This window comes from Colobus angolensis, unplaced genomic scaffold (genome assembly GCF_000951035.1).
Source record: "Colobus angolensis palliatus isolate OR3802 unplaced genomic scaffold, Cang.pa_1.0 Scaffold163, whole genome shotgun sequence".
Classification (NCBI taxonomy): Eukaryota; Metazoa; Chordata; class Mammalia; order Primates; family Cercopithecidae; genus Colobus; species Colobus angolensis.
Window position 1 is genome coordinate 8,086,545 of NW_012114744.1, and position 21,370 is coordinate 8,107,914.

The 21,370-nt window shown below is 35.8% G+C and overlaps 1 protein-coding gene across 2 annotated transcripts in view; it reads right to left on the bottom strand.

Moving 5' to 3' along the window:
• CADPS2 (Ca++-dependent secretion activator 2) overlaps positions 1-21,370 on the bottom strand; it is a 571,469-nt gene that overhangs the window by 121,647 nt on the left and 428,452 nt on the right. Inside the window, exons 15-17 of one of the 2 annotated variants that reach the window (XM_011937407.1) lie at positions 13,522-13,585; positions 10,354-10,477; positions 8,332-8,352 (exon numbers count right to left, since the gene is read on the bottom strand). In XM_011937407.1, the coding sequence (XP_011792797.1) occupies positions 8,332-8,352; positions 10,354-10,477; positions 13,522-13,585 (209 nt within the window). The remainder of the gene's footprint in view (positions 1-8,331; positions 8,353-10,353; positions 10,478-13,521; positions 13,586-21,370) is intronic. The other variant, XM_011937408.1, reaches the window with a different exon arrangement.

Here is a 21,370-nt window from a genome sequence, read left to right on the forward strand (position 1 = left end):
CTGAGATCCGGCCACTGCACTCCAGCCTGGGCGACAGAGCAAGACTCCGTCTCAAAAAAAAAAAAAAAAACCTCTGCCCTTGAGTGTATGTGTATATGTGTGTGTGTGTGTCTGTGTGTGTATTGTTTGTTTGAGATGGAGTTTTGCTCTTGTTGCCCAGGCTGGAGTACAGTGGTGCGATCATGACTCACTGCAACCTCTGCCTCTCGGATTCAAGCGATACTCCTGCTTCAGCCTCCCGAGTAGCTGGGACTACAGCTATGCACCACCATGCCTGGCTAAGTTTGTATTTTTTTAGTAGAGATAGGGTTTCTCCATGTTGGTCAGGCCTCGAATTCCTGACCTCAGGTGATCTGCCCACCTAGGCCTCCCAAAGTACTGGGATTACAGGCGTGAGCCACTGCGCCTGGCAGAGTATACATTTTTAAATAGCATGTGTGACAAAATGGGAAGTTTGCCTAAAGCACTTTTGCATATTGAAGTACAATGAATGACTGTCTCAAGGAAACATTTGCATGTTTGTGTGACCATTTGCATGCAGGGCTAAACTGACTGCTTCCCTCTCTCCTCCCCCCACTTACAGAATCATTTTTGGTTGAAAAGAGTACTGACAACCTACAGTTATTCAGAGTTGGATATTTGGCAGACATTCACTGGAAAAAAAAAATGAATAAGGTAAACATGTCACTTTAAGAAAAACAACCAGTGTTTGTTACCACAATGCTATTATTAGAGTCTTCAAGGAAAATGAGAATTTTAGAAAATTTGTATCTGTTATAAACTTGATAGCTTCTCAATAATTTAAGATGTTTCTGATGAGAAGGGTGATATTAAAAGTGGTGATATTTTTGATATTATATAATACTTGCTAATATAGGGATAACTCAGAAAACCAATATTTTCCAAATAATATATGAAGTTGAAAAATCATGCACACACAGTTTTTTTTCTTTGAATATATATCACAAAACTAAGTTTCAATTTGGTCCCTATCCAGGTGATCACACATACTAGATCAGTATAGCTCAAGCAATGAGTTTTTACAATTCATACATGTATTGCTTTATAAACTAAAACCTTGAACAAATTTATAATTTCCTACATATTCTAAAGAAAAAGACAACAGGTTATTGTTTTTGTTTTAAAGCAAACAATTTGTATCTAACAATTTGTCCCTAATCAGCAGGTGACTTAGAAGCAGAAATGGTCACAGAGGTTTTACTTTCAGGCCAAGTTCTCATTATTCAAGCCACACTGTCCAAAAGCTGAATGGAAATTCTTTAATTACCTGTTCTATTCTTTTTAGGGTGAGGATTCGGTTTAAGATACAAATTACCTTTTGCCATTGTCGGTGCCTATGGGAACATGAAATTTCAGGTCTATTATTTAGGTTTTAGAAACTTCAGTTCATGGAGACAGACAATACTCAAAATTCAAATTAACTTCCTAAGAGCCACATAAAACTCTTATGAGAGAAAACTGTTATACCATCTTAGAAATATTAGTAAAAATTATTCGTCACTAACAAAAACTTTCCACAAACTGTGCAGTTTTTTATAAACACATGGCCTCTAGACACAAACATTCTTAAGCAGAACGTATTTTATTATTTATTGCTATTGTGTACAAAGGAGTGTTAAATTAAAACGCCACCCAGATGACACACATATCCTAATGACGTAAGGACTGCCACAGTACAACTTCTCTTCTCAAAGACAGTAGGCACTCTGGGCCTGTGGGAAAGCATCTCTACCCCATTCAACTGAGGCGCTGACACTAAGAACACGGGGGTTAAACCTGGGAGCCTGGCAACTAGAGGACCAAGAAAAATTCTCACCTCCCAAAGACTTTGCTTATTCATTCCATGCTATCTTTTGTTCAGGGCACCTCCACATTTCTAGGTTCGCCATAAGCCTAGGTACCAAGTCTATGCAAAAGATCTCATGTCCAGGCAAGTCCTAAGGAACAGTCTCCCCTTTTATATCTTAAATCACAATATGCTATATAATTTTCAGGAAACAGCAGGAACTGTTATCAAATTTATGACTGTGCTCTTGTCTGTAAGAAAGTCTTTGAACTAAAGAACAAATTGATTATTCTTTTAAAATAATATCTAATTTGCATCAACAAGGCACATGATTTACAAAACAATTAGGAACATGATGTTTCAGTGTCATCTTTGCATGCCAGATTATAAGTAAAAAAAAAAGATCTCACTATTATTTAGCTAGTAGGTTAGTGATAAAATTAAAGCAAAGGAGAAAATTAGTTGATTTTTTAACAGGGTAAGTCAAAGATTTCTTAACTCAAAAGAGGCAATTCAATGAAATGTTAGCATTTTATAACCCCAAGATTAAAAAGAGCTGCTTTCTAGAAATGTTCAGTTTTCTAAATAACTGTTTCTATGAAACATGCAAATAATTTCCAAGAAAGAAAGAAGACATTTAGAGGGAAGTCCTTTGTTTTATTTAACCCACTATGAATTTTTAAGATCCCTTTATTCTGCAAATTTGTGCTGCCAATGGAGAATTGGAAGAATTCTCTTTTTTTTTTTTTTTTTTTTTGAGGCGGAGTCTCGCTCTGTCGCCCGGACTGGAGTGCAGTGGCCAGATCTCAGCTCACTGCAAGCTCCGCCTCCTGGGTTTACGCCATTCTCCTGCCTCAGCCTCCTGAGTAGCTGGGACTACAGGCGCCCGCCACCTCGCCCGGCTAGTTTTTGTATTTTTAGTAGAGACGGGGTTTCACCATGTTAGCCAGGATGGTCTCGATCTCCTGACCTCGTGATCCGCCCGTCTCGGCCTCCCAAAGTGCTGGGATTACAGGCTTGAGCCACCGCGCCCGGCCCCCGGAAGAATTCTCAATGGAAGAGAACTATGATGATGAAAGAGAACTCTGAGTCACAATTAAGCAGCACACTGAATTACAAAAACAATCAAAACAGGCTAGATTACTGGGCATTGTTCATGTAACTGCTATCTATAACCTCTGGCTTCTCTGATCCAGCATTAGCGCTTCCCTCACTTCTTCCTGCCGTGATAAGGGCATGAAATTACGGCTTAATTTTTCCAATCCTGTTATTTCAGTGGTTAGTTTTTGCCCTAAATTTTAATTATTCAGTAATTGGTTTGAATGACTTTTTGCAAGCCAGCTTGTCAGTGTATGGATGTTCTTTCTTCTCTATGTAGTCTGATAAATTCATTTGTTTATCCAATACATATTTACTGAGTACCAAATATGTGCCGGGCACATCTCTTGGCACTATGGATAAGAAGTTGTTAAAATGCAAAATCTTCTGTCCTCCTGGAACTAACATTCTAGGACAATAAGTGGGATGAATGTACTATACATTGTGTTAGATTATAATAAGTGCTGTAAAAGAAAATAAAGCAGGAAAGGGGGACAAGTCTCTGGACTGGGGGTTAGTTTTGCACATTTTAATCACTTTCAACACCTGACATCATGAGGAATGTGGGGAAAAATAAACAAAAAGATTTTAACCGAGTGCAAATTTAACTAGACAAGATCTTCAAGGGCGGGGCATGTAAGAAGAGATCAGACAGATAGTGGGCTCTGAACTTCCCACTAACTAGCTATGGGACTGTAGACACACTATATAACCTCTCAGGTTCAGTTTTCTGAGAAGGAGTAATAATAATGATACTATTTATCACAAAGTGTTGTCTTAGAAGTAAATGAGTTGCCTATAACTTTGGGAGGCCGAGGTGGGTGGATCACGAGGTCAGGAGTTTGAGACCAGCCTGGCAAGCATGGTGAAACCCCAGCTCTACTAAAAATACAAAAATTACCCAGGAGACAGTTGTTGCAGTGGGCCAAGATCACGCCACTGCACTCCAGACTGGTGACGAAGCAAGACTCCATCAGGGGTGGGGGGGGCGGGGTTGGAGAGGGAAACAAAGAAGTAAATTGGTTGATACATCACATATAAAGTTCTTAGAATATTGCCTGGTATATAAGCATTTTCTCTTTTTAGTAAATAATTATCATTATTATTTAATAAAAGAGTGGCTTTTATTAATATTAATTCTTGGCTTTTGTGATGCAGCTGAGGTGTTTATCATAAAATGCCATTACTTTGAATCAGTCTTGGAGGCATGGCAGCCAGTGAAAAGAATGTGAAGAGGGTTCTGGTGTCTGAGAGACATGAGTATTAATCTCATGTCTGTTCAGTTTTAATGGCAACAGCAGAACCTTGTGCAAGTTAATGCTTTTTTCCAGAAGTCTCAGTGAATTCTCCACAATATACCCATTTTGTAGAGCTATTTAAGGAACTAATGAAGTAGTATAAATAGAAAGCCTTTGGGACAGGCCAGGTGCTGTGGCTCATGCTTGATATCCCGGCACTTTGGGAAGCCGAGGCGGGTGGATCACCTGAGATCAGGAGTTCAAGACCAGCCTGGCAAACATGGTGAAACCCCCATCTCTACTAAAAATACATAAAATTAGCTGGGTGTGGTGGCAGATGCCTGTAATCCCAGCTACTCGCCAAGTTGAGGCAGGAGAATCACTTGAACCCGGGAGGTGGAGGTTGCAGTAAGCTGAGATCGTACCAGTGCACTCCAGCCTGGGCAACAAGGCAAGACTGTAAAAAAAAAAAAGAAGAGAAAAGAAAAGAAAACCTCTGGGACACATAGACAGTCAGTAGATGACAAAATTATGATGAATTTTGGGTAGAGCTTTACTCTTTTCTAGAGGGTATAAACTGAGGAAAATTATTAAAATGCTCAAGAGACTACTGTGTCAGTCTTATCAAGCCATTTGAGTTCTTTAGTTCTTTCACATGCAATTGATATTTTCATTGTTACCCACTTTTTAAAGCATCACCCCATCAAGAACATTTACAAGGTAACCCTGTTAGGTTAACTTGCTACCAAATGGAAATAACATAATATAACTAATATATATATATATAATATATATATATATTTATTATTATTTTTTTTTTGAGACAGGGTCTCCTTCTGTCACCCACGTTGGATTGCAGTGGCACAATCATGGCTCACTGCAGCCTTAAACTCCTGAGTTCAAGCAGTCCTCCTGCCTCAGTCTTATGAGTAGCTGGGACTACAGGTATGCACTACTATACTTGGCTAATGGAGTTTTGTGTGTGTGTGTGTGGAGATGGGGTCTCACTATGTTTCCCAGGCTGGTCTTGAACTCCTGGGCTCAAGTCATCCTCCTGCCTCAGCCTCCCAAAGTTATGGGATCACAGGCATGAGCCACCATGCCCTCCCTGGAATAGAAAATATTTCTAAAAAACCCCTCTCTTCTATTACTTCAGCACATTCAGAACATTCTTAAATTTAGTTTTCCCTTCAATCAATTTAAATTACATAAACTACATTGATTTTTCTCTCTCTCTCTTTTTTTTTTTTTTTGATATGGAGTTTTGCTCTTGTTGCCCAGACTGGAGTGCAATAGCACAGCCTCAGCTCACTGCAATTTCTGCCTCCCAGGTTCAAGTGATTCTCCTGCCTCAGCCTCCCAATTAGCTGGGATTACAGGCATGCACCCCCACTCCCAGCTAATTTTGTATTTTTAGTAGAGACAGGGTTTCACCATGTTGGTCAGGTTGGTCTTGAACTCCTGACCTCAAGTGATCCACCCATCTTGGCTTCCCAAAGTGCTGGAATCACAGGCGTGAGCCATTGTGACCGGCTGTTTTTTTCTCTTTTCTAAACAAGCATTTAATTTTAATAAAAGTATGTTTCCTAGAGTTGCTGACCTGTACAGCTGACCAGTGGTATGGATTGCTAAGTCACTGTGAGGAGGTTTCTGTTTGGTGGAAGCAAGGTATATAGGGGACAAGTCCCTCTTGTTCTCTCTTTAAGGAGATCAGGCAACTCTACACAGTGCCTCTGCCCCAGGCTTAAAAAAGGAGCACTCTGACCCTTTCAGATCTCCCAGGGGAAGAAGTGTAGCTTCTGGAGGTTAAGGATCACCTAAGTCCAGTCCCGCCTGGCTGAGTTATTTATTCCATGGCAGTGGGAAAGCCACGAACAACCCTGAACTTCTTGTTTGGAAACTAGGATGAAAGCTGTTTTTACAACAGGAATGTTGGGGGAGAAAAATGCCTTAAGAGGTTTTGAAAAAGTTTGCTAAAGAGCATGGGATTGTTGCTATTACAAAGTGCTGTCATAAGAGGGGATAATCAGTCCCATATTTTTTTCTAATTCATTTTTCTCTAAAGTGCACTTAGCAATCATTGTAGGTGTGTTCTTTCTCCTCTTCGTGGCTCTGAGTGTTTTGTTCCTGTCACTTTCTGGGGTCAAATATTGAAAAAGGTAGGAAAAAAAAAAAAAATAGAGTCCTTAATGGAAGACTTCAGTTAAAAACAACCCAAGCAAACTTGCTTATAACATTACATACAAAATTTGACCAAAATGAGAAAACTAGGATTAGGAAGTTTCACCACCCCTCTGGCTCCCTTGTTTTCAGATGTAACTAACTAATCTCCTACCTCTCTCCAAAGTTCAGAGTGCCTATTTTGTGTCAGCAGGCACAGTGGTGGGTGCTGGGAATACAACAGTGAACAAGTCAGTAAGGACCCTGCCTGCATGGGGCTGAAGAGAAGATAGAGAGGAAAAACAGATAATAACAGGCACATGCAGTTAAATGAATAATTGTGATAAGGGATGCAAGAAAAAAAATAGAACGTTAAAAAAATCAGCAACTCAGTGAACTCTTTCCTAGCAATTTCCTGATGGGATTTCATAACCTCTGTTCATTCCTGTGAACTTTCAAAGTTACTAACTTTCAAAGTTAATAACTGCTTACTTTTTATTTAATAGCATTTATGCTTTTTATTCTGTTATTTTCAAGAGTGATAAAGGAAGATGGTCCTCTTTTCTTGTTGTAAGAGCCCTTCAAATATCGGTGACAGCTTCCAAATAAGATTAGTGGATATGCTTAAAAGATAATACATACCATTCATATAGCCTCAGGTGTTTTGCTTTAAATTTGTATCAAAAATATTGCTGAACTTTTAGAGATGAATGGCCTATACTTTACCTACAAAGCATTAGCAATCATTCTGATAAAATCAAAGCATTTTCAGTATTCCTAATCAAAAGGATCTAATAGAAGCCCTGAGAAAAAGAGAGCTATTCATCAATGACAAAACATCACACCACCAACAGCAATGGAAACAACAAAATGAAAAGGCAATCTACAGAATGGGAGACAATATTTGCACACCATACATTGAGAAAGGGTTTATATCTGAACTATTTAAGTAACTCCTATAACTCAATAGCAGAAACCCAAATAGCCCAACTTAAAAATGAAACAAGAAACTGAATAGACATTGCTCAAAAGACATACAAATAAATGGCCAACACATAAATGAAAAGGTGCTCAACATCACTAATCTTCAGAGAAATGCAAATCAAAACCACAATGAGATATCATCTCAAACCTGTTAGGATGACTATTATTTTAAACAAACAAACAAACAAAACAAGAGATAGCAAGTACTGGCAAGGATGTGGAGAAAAAGGAACTCTTGTATACTATTGTTAGAAATGTAATTAGGTGCAGCCACTATGGAAAACAGTATGGAGGTTTCTGTAAAAATAAAGTATGGAACTCCAAAGGATTCAGCAATCTCGCTTCTGGGTATACAACCAAAAAAATTGAAATCAGGATCTCAAAGAGACATCTGCTCTCCCATGTTCATTGCAGCGTTATTCATGGAAAGCAACCTAAATGTTCATTGAGAGATGAATGGATGAAGAAAACGCAGTATATACATATAATAGAATATTATTCAGTCTTAAAAAAGGAATTTCTGGCTTAGTAGTAAAATAAGCCCCATCACAGTACATAATAATACAGGATACCACTTATATGAGGAATCTAAAAGAGTCAAACTCATAGAAGCAGAGAGTAGAACAGTGACTGCCAGGGGCTGGGAGAAGAGAACATGAAGCCGTATTATTCATAGGGCACAAAGTCTAAGTTATTCAAGATATATAAGTTCTAGGGACCTACTATACAGCAGAATGCCTATAGTTAACAATATAGTACACTTAAAGAAATTGCTAAGAGGATAGCTCTTGTGTTAAATATGTTTATCATAAAATATTAATAATAAAAAATAAAGAGGGCAGGAGGAAACTTTTGTAGGTGATGAACAGGTTTATGGTATAGATTGCAATGATCATTTCACAGCTATTTACCTCCAAATTCATCAAGTTGTATACATTAAATACGTACAGCTTGCCTGTCAATCATGTCTCAACAAAGTGCTTTAAAAAACATCACACCACCACATGAGAAATAATGGCTTGTGCATGCAGAAATATTAATTACCTGTTTCCTTTTCTGCTGGGCCTAAAACATAAGAAAAGAGAATTTAGGAGAAAAGCAAACTCTACCCTTGTTGCTCATATAATGTAAAAGGCCACTTCTTTCTAACTTAAGTTTGATTTGGTTCTTAGTCTGGTCCTGAGGATAAAATATATATATATATTTTATATATATATATATATAAAATAAACATATATATATATGTTTTTTTTTTTTTAAGTAAAAAGCAGGGGGAGAGGGAGATGATGAAAAACATAGAAGTTTTTGTCACCTACTGAGCAAGCATTTTGTTGTTGCTACTTTTTAAAGAAGACTGCTCAGCATTCCTACCAGAGTGGGTTGCTAGGATCCATTTTCCAGAATATTCTTCCATTAGACCAGAGACAAAACAGAAGTGACTTCAAAAAGGGAAAAGGTAGGAGAGTTTCCTGCTCACTGTCCATTGGGCCCTACCAGAGGCTTTTATATAACACAGACTTGTTTCTATGTGTCCAAAAAAAAGTTTCTTTATCCATTTAAAATGGATTCTATGGCTATAAAATACAAAGTGTACTGCATATATCTTTTCTGTATCCTTGGACAAGGTAATAGTCAAAAATATTAACTCAGTTAAGAGCAAAATGATTCTTACAGGTTTTTTTGGGTAGAGTACTTAACATTTACACAAAACAATATAGTGTTTATTCAAGTTCCCCACAACTTTCATCTTTGCCAGATTTGAAAGGCTTTAATATGTCTATTTTAGTATCACTTCTTCCAATCTGTGTCAGAATACTCAATACTCGCAAAACATGATAATTATTTGAAAGAGTATTTAAGACTGAAACCCAATGTGTTTATCTTCCACTTTCCTCGAATGATCAAATGTTCATTGCTTTTGCTTTAACACAACATGATATCATAATTAATGAAGTTAAAATGGTAACTAAGGAGGTTTCATGTTGTTACTCTCGTGATATAATATTGGTTGCTATGGTGATGAGATGGCTTTTTTGTTAATCACTCAGGAGGTTGGTTATCGTATGCTTGTTAGAAAGCTTGACCAGATTTGGAGAGAAGAAAGGAATAATAACACAAACAATTATCATCAATCCTTTTCCCTACCTGAATTTTGCTAAAACTATTCTAATATCAACTACTTCATAAATTCATGATTCCTTAAGTACCGTTTTATATAAAAAGTTACTAAAATTTTATAAAGGATGACTTACTTTTATTTTCAGGTAAGAAACTTTTATTTTCAGATATGTATTTAACATTAACTGCATTTTTCCCCTCTATTAGTTAATCCTTCATGTATTATTATGTAAGTCAGTTTTATGACAATTTGAGCAAAAAATTTGAGGCCTTTCCATTACTTTCAATTATATAAATTAATGTTGTTGAATAAAACTGTTGAATAAAAGCTGATTTTGTGACTTTGCCACAAATTCCAATCTACTTATTTCTAAACATTTAAAAAATTAGTATCCTTAATGAATAAAGCCTGAAGAAAGAAAAAAAAATAGCACAGTTCTCTCAAGAGATCTAATCTTTCAAATGCATCAATACATTGCAAGCAATTAAAAACCAAAGGAAGTTCTATGAGTTTATTTCAGCCCTCAATAATCAACAAGTTTCTTCCTTTTTTGAGTGATACTGCAGAAAATAAAATTACATAATACTACACTGTTACTGATCAGGAAAGATTTTGCTGCCTATAGTTCAAATGTTAGACATACTTACAGTACTGCCAAAAAATACAACCCATGAAAACACCTTTTGGTTTTTTGAAAACTCAAAATAAGAACAAAGGACAACTTAAGCACGAATCCTGGGTCTTTCATTCAACCAGAGTCCCAGGAGGCATATTAAAGCAATGAATAGGAAAAAGCTCTTCAGTTCACCAGCTGAGATTTTAATGAGACATTTCCCTTTGCCATGGCACAGGATTGTTCAGGAAAGGAAAGGACTTCTCATAGAAAATTCAGTTAATAGGCATTGTTGGCTCTCACTGCCACTTCGACAATTGCTCACTGCACTGACCTTCTATTTTGGCATATTCTGTGAGTCTAGTGTAATTGATCAAGGCAGCTTTCTCGAGACATTTTCTGACCACTTTCTTCACCTCTTCTGCTGGTATGGGAGTGGCAATATCTTTCATTAAAACCTACAGAGAGAGGAAGTGGAAGGGTGAGGGGCAGGGTTGGGGACAGACAGACAGAAGAAAAAAGATAGATGTTGCATAAAATAAATACTAAAGACAAATTACACAAATTGTCCTTGATCTGACTACTACTAGGAAGGGTAGAGGGGTCCTAGGTAACTTGGGGGGAATGTAATGGGTCTGCAATGTACTTCCTAACTGGGAATGTAATCATCCCACCTTAGCTCCTCCTAAGCCTAATTTATGCATTTCAAAACCTCCCCAGACCAGGTCACCATTCAGTGTGACTGCCACTTTTTCTCCAGGGACCTGTGACACCATTAGAGCAGCTGTTTCAGATCAAGATTACAGTTCTTGGGACAAATAATAAAGTTTATTTTGCACATCCCTAACTTAAAAGCCTTGAGTCTTTTGAGCAATATATTTGAGAACAATAACAGAAATTTCATTAAGAATAAGCATAATTTTTGAGCTCTGAAAAAAAAATCAAGACCTCTAATCTCACTAAATTTTAATGACTGTGATTTGCTGAAGATACCATGGCAGTCTATTCAAAGAGGGAGGAGAAAACCTCTTTGCCTTAGTGAAATGAATGCTTACGGAGTATCGAATGTTAAAATACATAAAAACTTTCTATGGTTTTAAAAAATAACTGATTATTCTCTGTTGGGCTTCTAAAAAGTATTTTTGGACTTTTCCTTTAAAAATGTTATTACTAGGCAAGGGGAAAATACAATTACATCCAGAATTCAAAATGTAATGTATTTATAAACACTGTTACATTGACTCATAATTTTCTTTAAAACCTGCATAGTGATAAACCTGCTCACATTAAGTTTTGATTGCACTATTAGTAAAACTATCTTTCTGTATATTTAATGAAATTATTCATGCTTTACTATCATTCACATTACAAAATATATGCCAGAATGTTAATATAGAGAAGACAGTGCTTTTTTGTAAGTGCTCTACTTCTATGTCTTATATTGAAAGGAATATTGAAAGAACATGAAAACATGCATTTCATGCTGTATTGTTTCATTCTCTTTTAAATCAGCCTCAGCACTAAGGATTTTGTCATCCCTGATTTATTTAATCATCCAAGTATTAGTGACCTTTGACAACATTTTTTAAAGGCTACTCACTGACGACATTTTAAAGATTTTGTTAGGCAAGGTTTTCTTTTTTGAAAATAGCAAACTTTATGATTAAAATAATCTTTATCAAATTCAATAATTCTGACAAATATTTAGCACTTTAATTAGCACTGCACATTAGACTTTGCAGACAGAAAAATCCCTTTGTGCATAGTAAAAAATAGACATGCACCATTAAATGTGATTATTACTAAACTTTAATTTTTTTCATATGCGGAACCACAAACGTTCCTATTATACTTCCCATGGCGACAAACTTTACATAACAAAAATGGCTGTTAAAATTAGAATGTAGATGCCTCCTAGGTACTATTTCATATTATCTGGGAACCAGAAACTTACTTTCTGGCAAAGTACAGGTAAAGGGCTGGCAAATGCAAAAAGGGAGATGTCAACCTTGATTTCATGCTGCATTCCATGTTCTTCCAAGGTATCATAGGTTTCAAGAATTCATATGCATATTTTTGTTTTACTTTTCTATGTCAGTAAGAGACATAAAAATGAAGAAATAACCCTTAACATTTCTGTCTCAATTCAGCAGGAGATGTGATTAGTGACTATAACTGGAATAAATGTCCCTGTTCATCCTGCCACCTGTCAATGCAGGGCATGAGGGCATCCTGCTATTACTAAGTCTTCCCTACTGCGGGGGAGAAAGGAGGCTCTGCCATGGAAACCCAGACATGGAAAAGCTGTATTAGGTACCTACGATGGGATGTTGTTCCAAAATATAAAGCAATCCTTAAGGATTTTATTTTACTCATAATACCTTAATGAATAGGATGACATGAATACTTTGAAAAATCTGAGTTATGTGCAGCTTTCAGTATTACAAAAATTCTAATAAAACATAATTACAACAATCATATTTCTATTGCACAATCCCCAATAATCAGGGATAAGACAGGGATATAAAAATAAAATCAATCTGTAATCCTAAGATCTCATTTTAATCATCAGTTCTAGTCCTCATCTCTCAAGTTCTTAAATCACTGAAATGGAGATGTAATATCTGAACAATGTCTTCTCTCTTTGCTTTTTAATAAAGATGCTAATAAACAATATAGTATCTAAAATTAATTCGGCAGAAAATGGACAGATCAAGTGTTAGAATTCAATAAATCAGGATTATAATAATCAAATTATGAGCTAAAGATGAATCTAGAAATTCGTTTTAATTCTGGTAAGAAATAGGAGTTGGCCACATTATTTAACTGTTAGCATCTAACAAGTATATAAATAAATTTTCAGACAGATGAAAAATACTGCTCTTTGAAACTTCAACTGTCATAAAAATAGGAATAGAGAATATATTTTCCTTAAAAAATGATTTTTTTCATCTGGATTAAAAATCTTGTTTGCTGATTATTTTGTGGGGGAGAAACAAATTTCTATAATATGTGAATTCATTTAAGGTAACACACACACTGGAGTAGCTGAAATAAATTCTGAGATGAATATTGAATGAATGAAATGATACATTTGTGAATGGTAAATGATAAACTTGTTGGCATGAGGACTATGATAGGTAGAAGTACAAATAAAGTTGGAGGATGATAAAAGACAATTGCAAAGTCTGAAAAAGCAAAAACAATTATTCTTAACTGAAAAAAAAGCATTTCATGAGGGAAATAAAGAGGTAGGAAAAATGAATACTACCAAAAAGATGCCATAATATGAGTATAGGATGGCAGTGTGAGGCTTCAGAAAGGCTTCAGGGAGAATGAAGTGCTGTAGACAGTGTCTGCATGTAGTAAGAAAAGTTGAGAAACTCACGAAATGTGATGGAATCAGTAGAGAGTATAATGGGGTCTGTCTCCCTAGTTCAATAACTAAAATACACAGTCCTGAGAAAGCAAACAGTATTTACAGAGTAATGTTCAAACATACCCTTTCAAGTAATGAAAGTGTAGCTTTTAGAGCACCTTCAGGTCGTCCAAAGGGAAAACAGTATCTTTAAAAACAAAAGAAAGAACAAAAGAGTCAAACATTTAATACCCAAGACTGCTAAATAATTCCTGTTTGTATTACTTGGCATTAATGAAGAACCATGAAACAAACTAAAAATATTATAGCATCAACTCATCCAGGGAAATTTTAACTATTAAGAGTTTACCTAACCCTAGGATTTCAATGACTTAAACAATAAAGGTATAAGCTGTGATGAAAAAGGTTCTAAACATTTTGAGGATACGTGTTTTAAAAGAATACAGTAAATAAAAGAACCTCAAGGGTCATGAGTAAAGCGGTAATATGCATTCTGCAATAATTTCTTGTTTAAGAATTGCTATCCAAGTTCTAGGAGAAAATGAAATAAGTTTCCCCCATTTCCTCCTATGGCTGTGTGTGGTTTAGCGTGGCCACATATACCACAGCAAGATTCCACCTCTTTCCTTTGCTGACATTGGCCTGTCTACCATGATGTCTAGCTTTTCCACCTCCCCATACAATACACATAAACCCTCTGCAGTTCTTTTGTCCATAGTCATTTGTCCCAAATATTTCTAGTCCTACATATTCCTAGTGCACACCAACAAATGGAGGACTAGTCATGGGAATGTTCTGAAATCAGTGTCAGACAAGGCTGGAGAGTGAGTGGGCTACTCAGAATTTCATGGTTACATGATGGTAACAGTTTTATTGCTCTTTACCAGGGGGGTCCTGCTTCAGGTCAATTTCCACTTAAACAATACTGAACATCAGGGCCATTTCATCTTTTTGGAGCTCCTTGCTTTGTTGAACCAGATTCAACAAAACACCTCTTCCCAGGACTACAGTTCCCACTGCAGGATCAAGTGCTACAGGCCGCTGGGCTGTCCTTAGGATGGCACCTTGCTCTGACTTAGAAATCTGCAAACTAATAACTTGCAAAGAAGTTTACGTATCTCTATGTCCTTTTGCATAATTCAGGCATTTAGCGGACATATTTTCTCAGATATAACTAATAATAAAATTATATTTTTCATGCCATAATTTAAACATATTTCCCCCAAAAGCACATATGTTAAGTTTAACTTGTTTTATAGAACTCTTTTTTAAAGAAGAGATTGATTTCTCCTTTTTAAAACAAAACAACAGTTTAATTTATATTAGGATTGGATTTTATATTCGTGAAACTTTCATTAGTCACACACAGATGCAAATAAATGTTATAAAAATCTAGTCATTCAAGATTTTTTTTTAAAACAGAATATCGCATTTATCATTTTATTTACCGCTAAAAATGTCCTTTCTTAATCTTGCCACTATGTACTCTGCTACTCTCCACCCACACGCACAAAAAAAGCCATAACCAATTTATTTTGATAGTTTCTTCTGTGCAGTGGTGCTTTTAAGAGCATTAGCAAATTAGCAAAGTACCTTTAATCATTTTGTATACTATAAACCTTAATCCACGTTTAAATAAAACACAAATTGGGTTCTTGTAGTCCCCTCCCCCTACTTAATCTTTTCAGTGTATTTGCATAATCCATCCATTGTCTTCCCTATTGTTTATTTCCATTAACCTGTGGGTGACACATTTTATGAATGGAATGTTACTGATCCCCAGATTACATTTAGCATTTCAGGGCTCTGAGGTCCCACTGGGTATGTTCTAAATTAGCATTAGCTGCCCATGATGTGTAAATAATTCAATGCATTTACAGAGTACAAGTAATCCGGAATCAATAAAGTACAGAAAATAACTACATAGAAGCTTAATTAATCTTTACAAAACAAGTTTTAAAAGAAGAGAAGTATTTTGTTCTGCCTTTCAGGCTAAATATTTTGGGATTTTACCACTCTGGCAGCTCTACAACAGCAAAGCAAAGTGGAAAACACTCATTCATCAAATAAAATTCAGCCACATTATATACTTAACATGAATAAACTGAAGTCACCCTTATTCCCATTATGGCAAATTAACTGCACATATAAATAAATCAGCACAGATTTGTCTTACAATTAAGCCCTTTTTGTTCCCTACCTATTTTTAAATACAGTTTTTTTTTTTTTTTTTTAACCAAAGTGATATATACACATAGTTTAAAGAGGAAACTTTTTTTCTGACTTTTTTTTTTAATGAAAACCAGAAATCCTTTATGTCAGTTCCAGTTTTTGCTTTCTATTTTTTAAAAAAATGCTGTCAACTTTTAGCTGATTCTTTTGGTATTTAAACTTTATATCCTTCAATTGTACATTAATATTTTTATTTCTTGATTTTTCAATTTTAAATATTGTCCTACTAACTTTCCACTATGGAAGAGAAGTATGTAGCTTTCATTTGTTTCAGGAACTGCACATATTTAAAATATACAGTTTGGTTAAGTTTTGACATATGTATATACTTGTGACTACAATCAAGTTAATTCATGGCCTGCAAGTCTTCCCCCCAGACCATAGGCAACTACTCATTTCCTTGCTATAATGTTGATTAGTTTGTATGTCTAGAATTTTAAGTAAGAGGAAATGTACAGTATTTACTTTTGTGGGTCTGATTTCTTTCACTTAGCATAGTTATCTTGATATTTATTCATGCTGTTGTATGTATCAAGAGTTCATTCCTTTTTATTGGTGGGTAGTATTCCATTGCATGCCATACACTGTGTATCTGTTGCTTGCTGATGGTCATTTGGCTTTCAGAGTTTGGCTACTATGAATAATGTTGGTATGAGCAATCATATAAAAGTCTTTGTATGGACACATGCTTCCATTTCTCTTGGGAAAATACCTAGGAATGGAATGGCTGGGTCAAATGATAAATGTTTAAATTTTTAAGAATCTGCCAAATTATTTTCCAAAGTGGGTTGTAGCATTTTATATTCCTATCAACAGCATATAAGAGTTCCAGTTTCTCCACAACTGTGCCAACACTTGTTATGTTCAGTTTTTGTTTTGTTTTGAATTTAACTATACCACAAGGTATGCAGTGGTACCTAACTGTAGTTTCAAATTGCAATTCCCTTATTGAATAATGATGCTGAGCATCTTTCTATATGCCTTTTTGCTATAATATTCCTTTGGTGAAGTATCTGTTAAAACAATATTTTAAATTGGGCTAATATTTTATAATTAAACTTTAAAAATTTTATATATTCTGAATAAAAGTTTACTGTCAGATGTGCATTGTCTAAATATTTTCTCCTATTCTGTGACTTAACTTTTTATTCTAACAATGTCTTTGGAAGACCGAAAGTTCTCAATTTTGAGGAAGTTCGAGGTAACATTTTTTTCCATTTATGAATTATGATTTTTGTATTTTATTTAAGAATCTTTGCCTAGCCCTAAGACACAGATTTTTCTCCCAAGTTTTCTAGGTCTACCTATTTTGAGTTAACTTTTATGTTATGGGTGAGGTATGAATTGAGGTCAATAGTTTGCATTTGAATATCCAATAGTTCCAGTACCATCTGTCGGAAAAAAGTATACTTTGCAAATTGCCCTTGCACATTCACTGAAAATCAACAGACCATGTATGTGTGTGAGTCTACTTCTGGACTTTCAATAGCATACTATTTTGATTACTGCAGCATTACAAATTTTGAAATCAGTGTTAAGATTCCGACGTTATCCTTTTTAAAAGTTATTTTTGCTATGGTAAATTCTTTGCATTTACACACCAACTCTATTATCAGGTTAATTTCTAAAAACCAATCATGCTGGAATTTTGACTGAAATAGGTCAATTTAGAGAGAACTGACAACAATATTGAGTCTTCTGAGCCATGAGTGCAGTATCTCTCCTTCTATTTAGGTTTTCTTTAATTTTTCTCAGCAATACTTTATACTATTCAGTGTACAGGTTTTACACATCTTTCATCAGGTTGATCCCAGAGTATTTCATATTTTTTGTTGCTATTGTAAATGATATTAATTTCAATTTGATTGTTGCCAGTATGTAGAAATAAATTAATATTTATATATTTATCACAGGGTGTGGTGGCTTATGCCTGTAATCCCAGTATTTTGGGAGGCCCAGGCAGGAGGATCTCTTGAGCTCAAGAATTTAAGAGTAGACTTGGGCAACATAGGGAGATCCTATCTCTGTAAAAGAAAATATTATCTGTGCATGGTGGCATGTGCCTCTGGTCCCAGCTACTTGGGATGCTGAGGTGGGAGGATAGCTTGAGCCTGGGAGGTTGAGGCTGCAGTGAGCAGTGATCATACCACTGTCTAGCCCTGAGACAGGGTAACAGAGTAAGACCCTGTCTCAAAAAAAAAATTATCTAGGATTCTGCAACTTAAATATTAGAGTAGAATTTTTTAGATTCTATAAGATTTTCTATTCAGATAATCACGTTACCTGCAAATATAGTTTTGCTTCTTTCTTTCCAATTTGGATGACTTTAAAAAATCCATTTTTTTCAGAATTCATGCACTGGCTAGACCATTTGGTACAATTTTGAACAGAAGAAGTGACAGCAGACATCCTTGCCTTGTTTTTGATTTTAGGTAGAAAACATCCAGTCTTTTACCATTAAGTATGTCAGCCATAGGTTTACCATACATGCCCTTAACTGGTTGTATATAACATATATTAATAATAGTCCTTCTAATACTTTTATTTACTAATTCTATATTTTGTGTCTTCTCAGTTTTGCTTGGTTGGCTTTTTAATCCTCTTCATTGATCATATTTTACTATTTTTCTATATACTTAAAAATTTTTGACTAGATGCTGGACATAGTGAGTTTTATCTTGTTGATGTCTAGATATTTTTGTATTGCTTTAAATATGCTTGATCTCTGTATTCAAGAATGCACTTAAATTACCTGGAAACAGTTTGACTTATTTGAATGTTGATTTTAATCCCCATTAGGTGATATCAGAGTTGTGTTTATTTTAGGGCTAATTTTTTTCCCATGGCTGAAGCAAAACCTAATGAGTACTCTACAGTACTCTACAGATGCCCATGAGTTGGTTTTCCGCTCTGGGTAATGAAAACTAGAACTACCCCTGGTCCTGTGTGTTAGCATTGGAGATTTCCCCCCATAATCCTTTCCTGTGGTTCTTTGTCAGACTTTGGATAGTTTGCTCACATATATGGAATGATCAATACTTAACCGGAAACTCCAGGGAATCATTTGCAAATACCTGTAGCTCTCTCCTCTCTCTCCTTTAGAACTCTGGCCTAAAATCTCTGGCTACCTTGGCCTCCCTGGAATTCCAGCTCTGCCTCTTCAAGTCAGAGAGTCCACTAGGCTCTACTTAGGTTCCTCCTTTCTGGATCATTGCCTGGAAATGCTCTTCTGGCAGTAAGCAGGTACAACTAAAGGGCTTACTCCATTTCTTTTCGATTTCTCAGGAATCACCTTCATTGCTTTATGTTTAATGTCTTGAAAATATTTTTTCCCATTTTTGGGGCCTTTTGTTTTGGGTGAGAGGGTAAATATAATCCCCTACTGCTCCATCTTGGACATTAGTAGCTCTTTTTTTTTTTTTTTTTGACCACATTCCTCCACTATAAACAAAATTTCCATCCCTTCCTTACTTCTAATATAGTTACATCATTTTGCAGGGGTTAGATCTAAATTCAGCATCTACATTACATTACTTATGAGAATATCCTAGACAACTGAGACACAGTATTTTCTATGATTACTTTCTGTGCTTTGCTCAATAGTTTGTTCATAATTCATACTTCTATTTATTTTTGATGTTCTCTCTTTATATGCTTAATCAAATACAGTTCCAAATTCTCGTAAAACTAGTACAATCTAATTAATACAACTCCAAACTCTATTTCAAGTGGGTAAATGTCTCAACATGTCAAAATATGTTTTATCAATTTAATCTATGTTGAAGCCTTTTCTGACATGCTCCAGTCAGAATTGATTGCTCTCTAAAATCAACTGGCACTTTGAGGGTCTCAGTTAACCATCACTCTAGTGATTCCTTTCTCTCTCCCATGTTGATTTCTTGTTTCAGGGAATTTTTTTTTTTTTTTTTTTTTTTTTTTGAGACACAGTGTCACTCCATCACCTAGGCTGGAGTGCAGTCACATGATCTCGGCTCACTGCAGCCTCTGCCTCCTAGGTTCAAGTAATTCTCATGCCTCAGCCTCCCAAGTAACTGGGAATATAGGCGCTCACCACCATGACCAGCTAATTTTGTATTTTTAGCAGAAACAGGGTTTTACCATGTTGGCCAGGCTGGTCTCAAACTCCTGACCTCAAATAAGCCACCCACCTCAGCCTCCCAAAATGTTGGGATTACAGGTGTGAACCACCACACCCAGCCAGTTTCAGGGATTTTAGATCCTCTTTGTTTCCCCCTGGTGTTGGTAAATTCTACAATTCACCAAAGGGAATATAAAAGGAACATTTTTTTAGTGCATGTCTAAAAATATCATTATTCTACCATCACTGTTAATAGAAACTATTGCTGGTACAGAATTCTAGGTTGGAAATGATAGTTTCTCAGAATTATGAAGTTACTGTTTTCCAGATACCAGTATTGCTCCTCACATCAAAATGAAAGTTGAAAAAAAGGATCTTTTAAAGTCTCATTCACTGTCTGACACATAGTAGGAGCTCAATAAATACTTGCAGAATAAATCAATGTTGAGAAGTCATTCTAACTCATTATATAAAATCTGGTTTCTCTTTCTGGAAGATTTTAGGGTTTTTTTAATCGTTAAGTTTCTGAAAATTCATGAAATGTACTTGTAAAACCATCAGCTCTCCTGAGACTCGTTTATTATCATGAGAACAGCATGGGGGAAATCTCCCCCACGATCCAATCACCTCCACCTGGTCCCGCCCTTGACACTTGGGGATTATTACAATTCAAGGTGAGATTTGGGTGGGGACACAGAACCAAGCCATGTCAGGATTGTAAAGTACATATTTAGAGAAATTACCCAAAGATGATGTGCGTATAAGAGAAACAGAGAAACAAAACTTTAAGAGAGGACAGGAAACTAAAATGATACTAATACAAAATGAATACAATAAATGACGTGGACAGCGCTGTCCACTACTATGTAGTTGTAGTTTTTGGGTGGTAGTGTGGGGGACTGAAGTCCCCTGGTGAGTGGCTCTGATTACTCTAACTCGATATAGCAATCCCATGTCAATGTCAGTGACTGATTGAGGCATCCAGTGCACAGAATTTCTCTGGCCACTGGTTTTGATTCAAAACCAGGCTCATGAGATATAAAAAAATAGTTTGCTAGATCTTCTAAGGAAACTTTTTATGATCTTAAGAGAAAACTACAGAAAAATACAGCTTCTATGACTTCCTTTGAACACTGGCATGTATGAATGTGAGGCCAAGAAATTCTGCAGGCTTAATGGCTAAGGTGTGAGATAAAGAAAAAAAAAATCAAAAAATTATGTTATCTTATTACCAGTCTGGGGATGAAGCTATCCCATGAAAGAGAATAGCACTGTGAGAATCACAAAGAAAGAGAGCTGTGGCTACTGAATAAAGCTTGTCTTAAAGCTTGCCTGCTTGAGACCTGCAGGCAAGTGAGCATACAAATTTATTTATTGTTTAAAACAGTTTGAGGTAGAATTTCTATTGCTTGCAGTTGAAATCATTGATAAAATAATGGGGACTTATTTAGTTACTAATACAGGTATCTAACTGAATGATGGCTGGGTCTCAATGGTAGCAAAAAAGAGGGAAATTACACTGATTTTCATTGAAAGATACATAAAACACATTTAAAGGATTCTATACAACCTAGGAGACAACACTTTTTGTTTGTTTGTTTGTTTTTGGTTGTTTTGTTTTTGTTTTTCTGAGACAGAGTC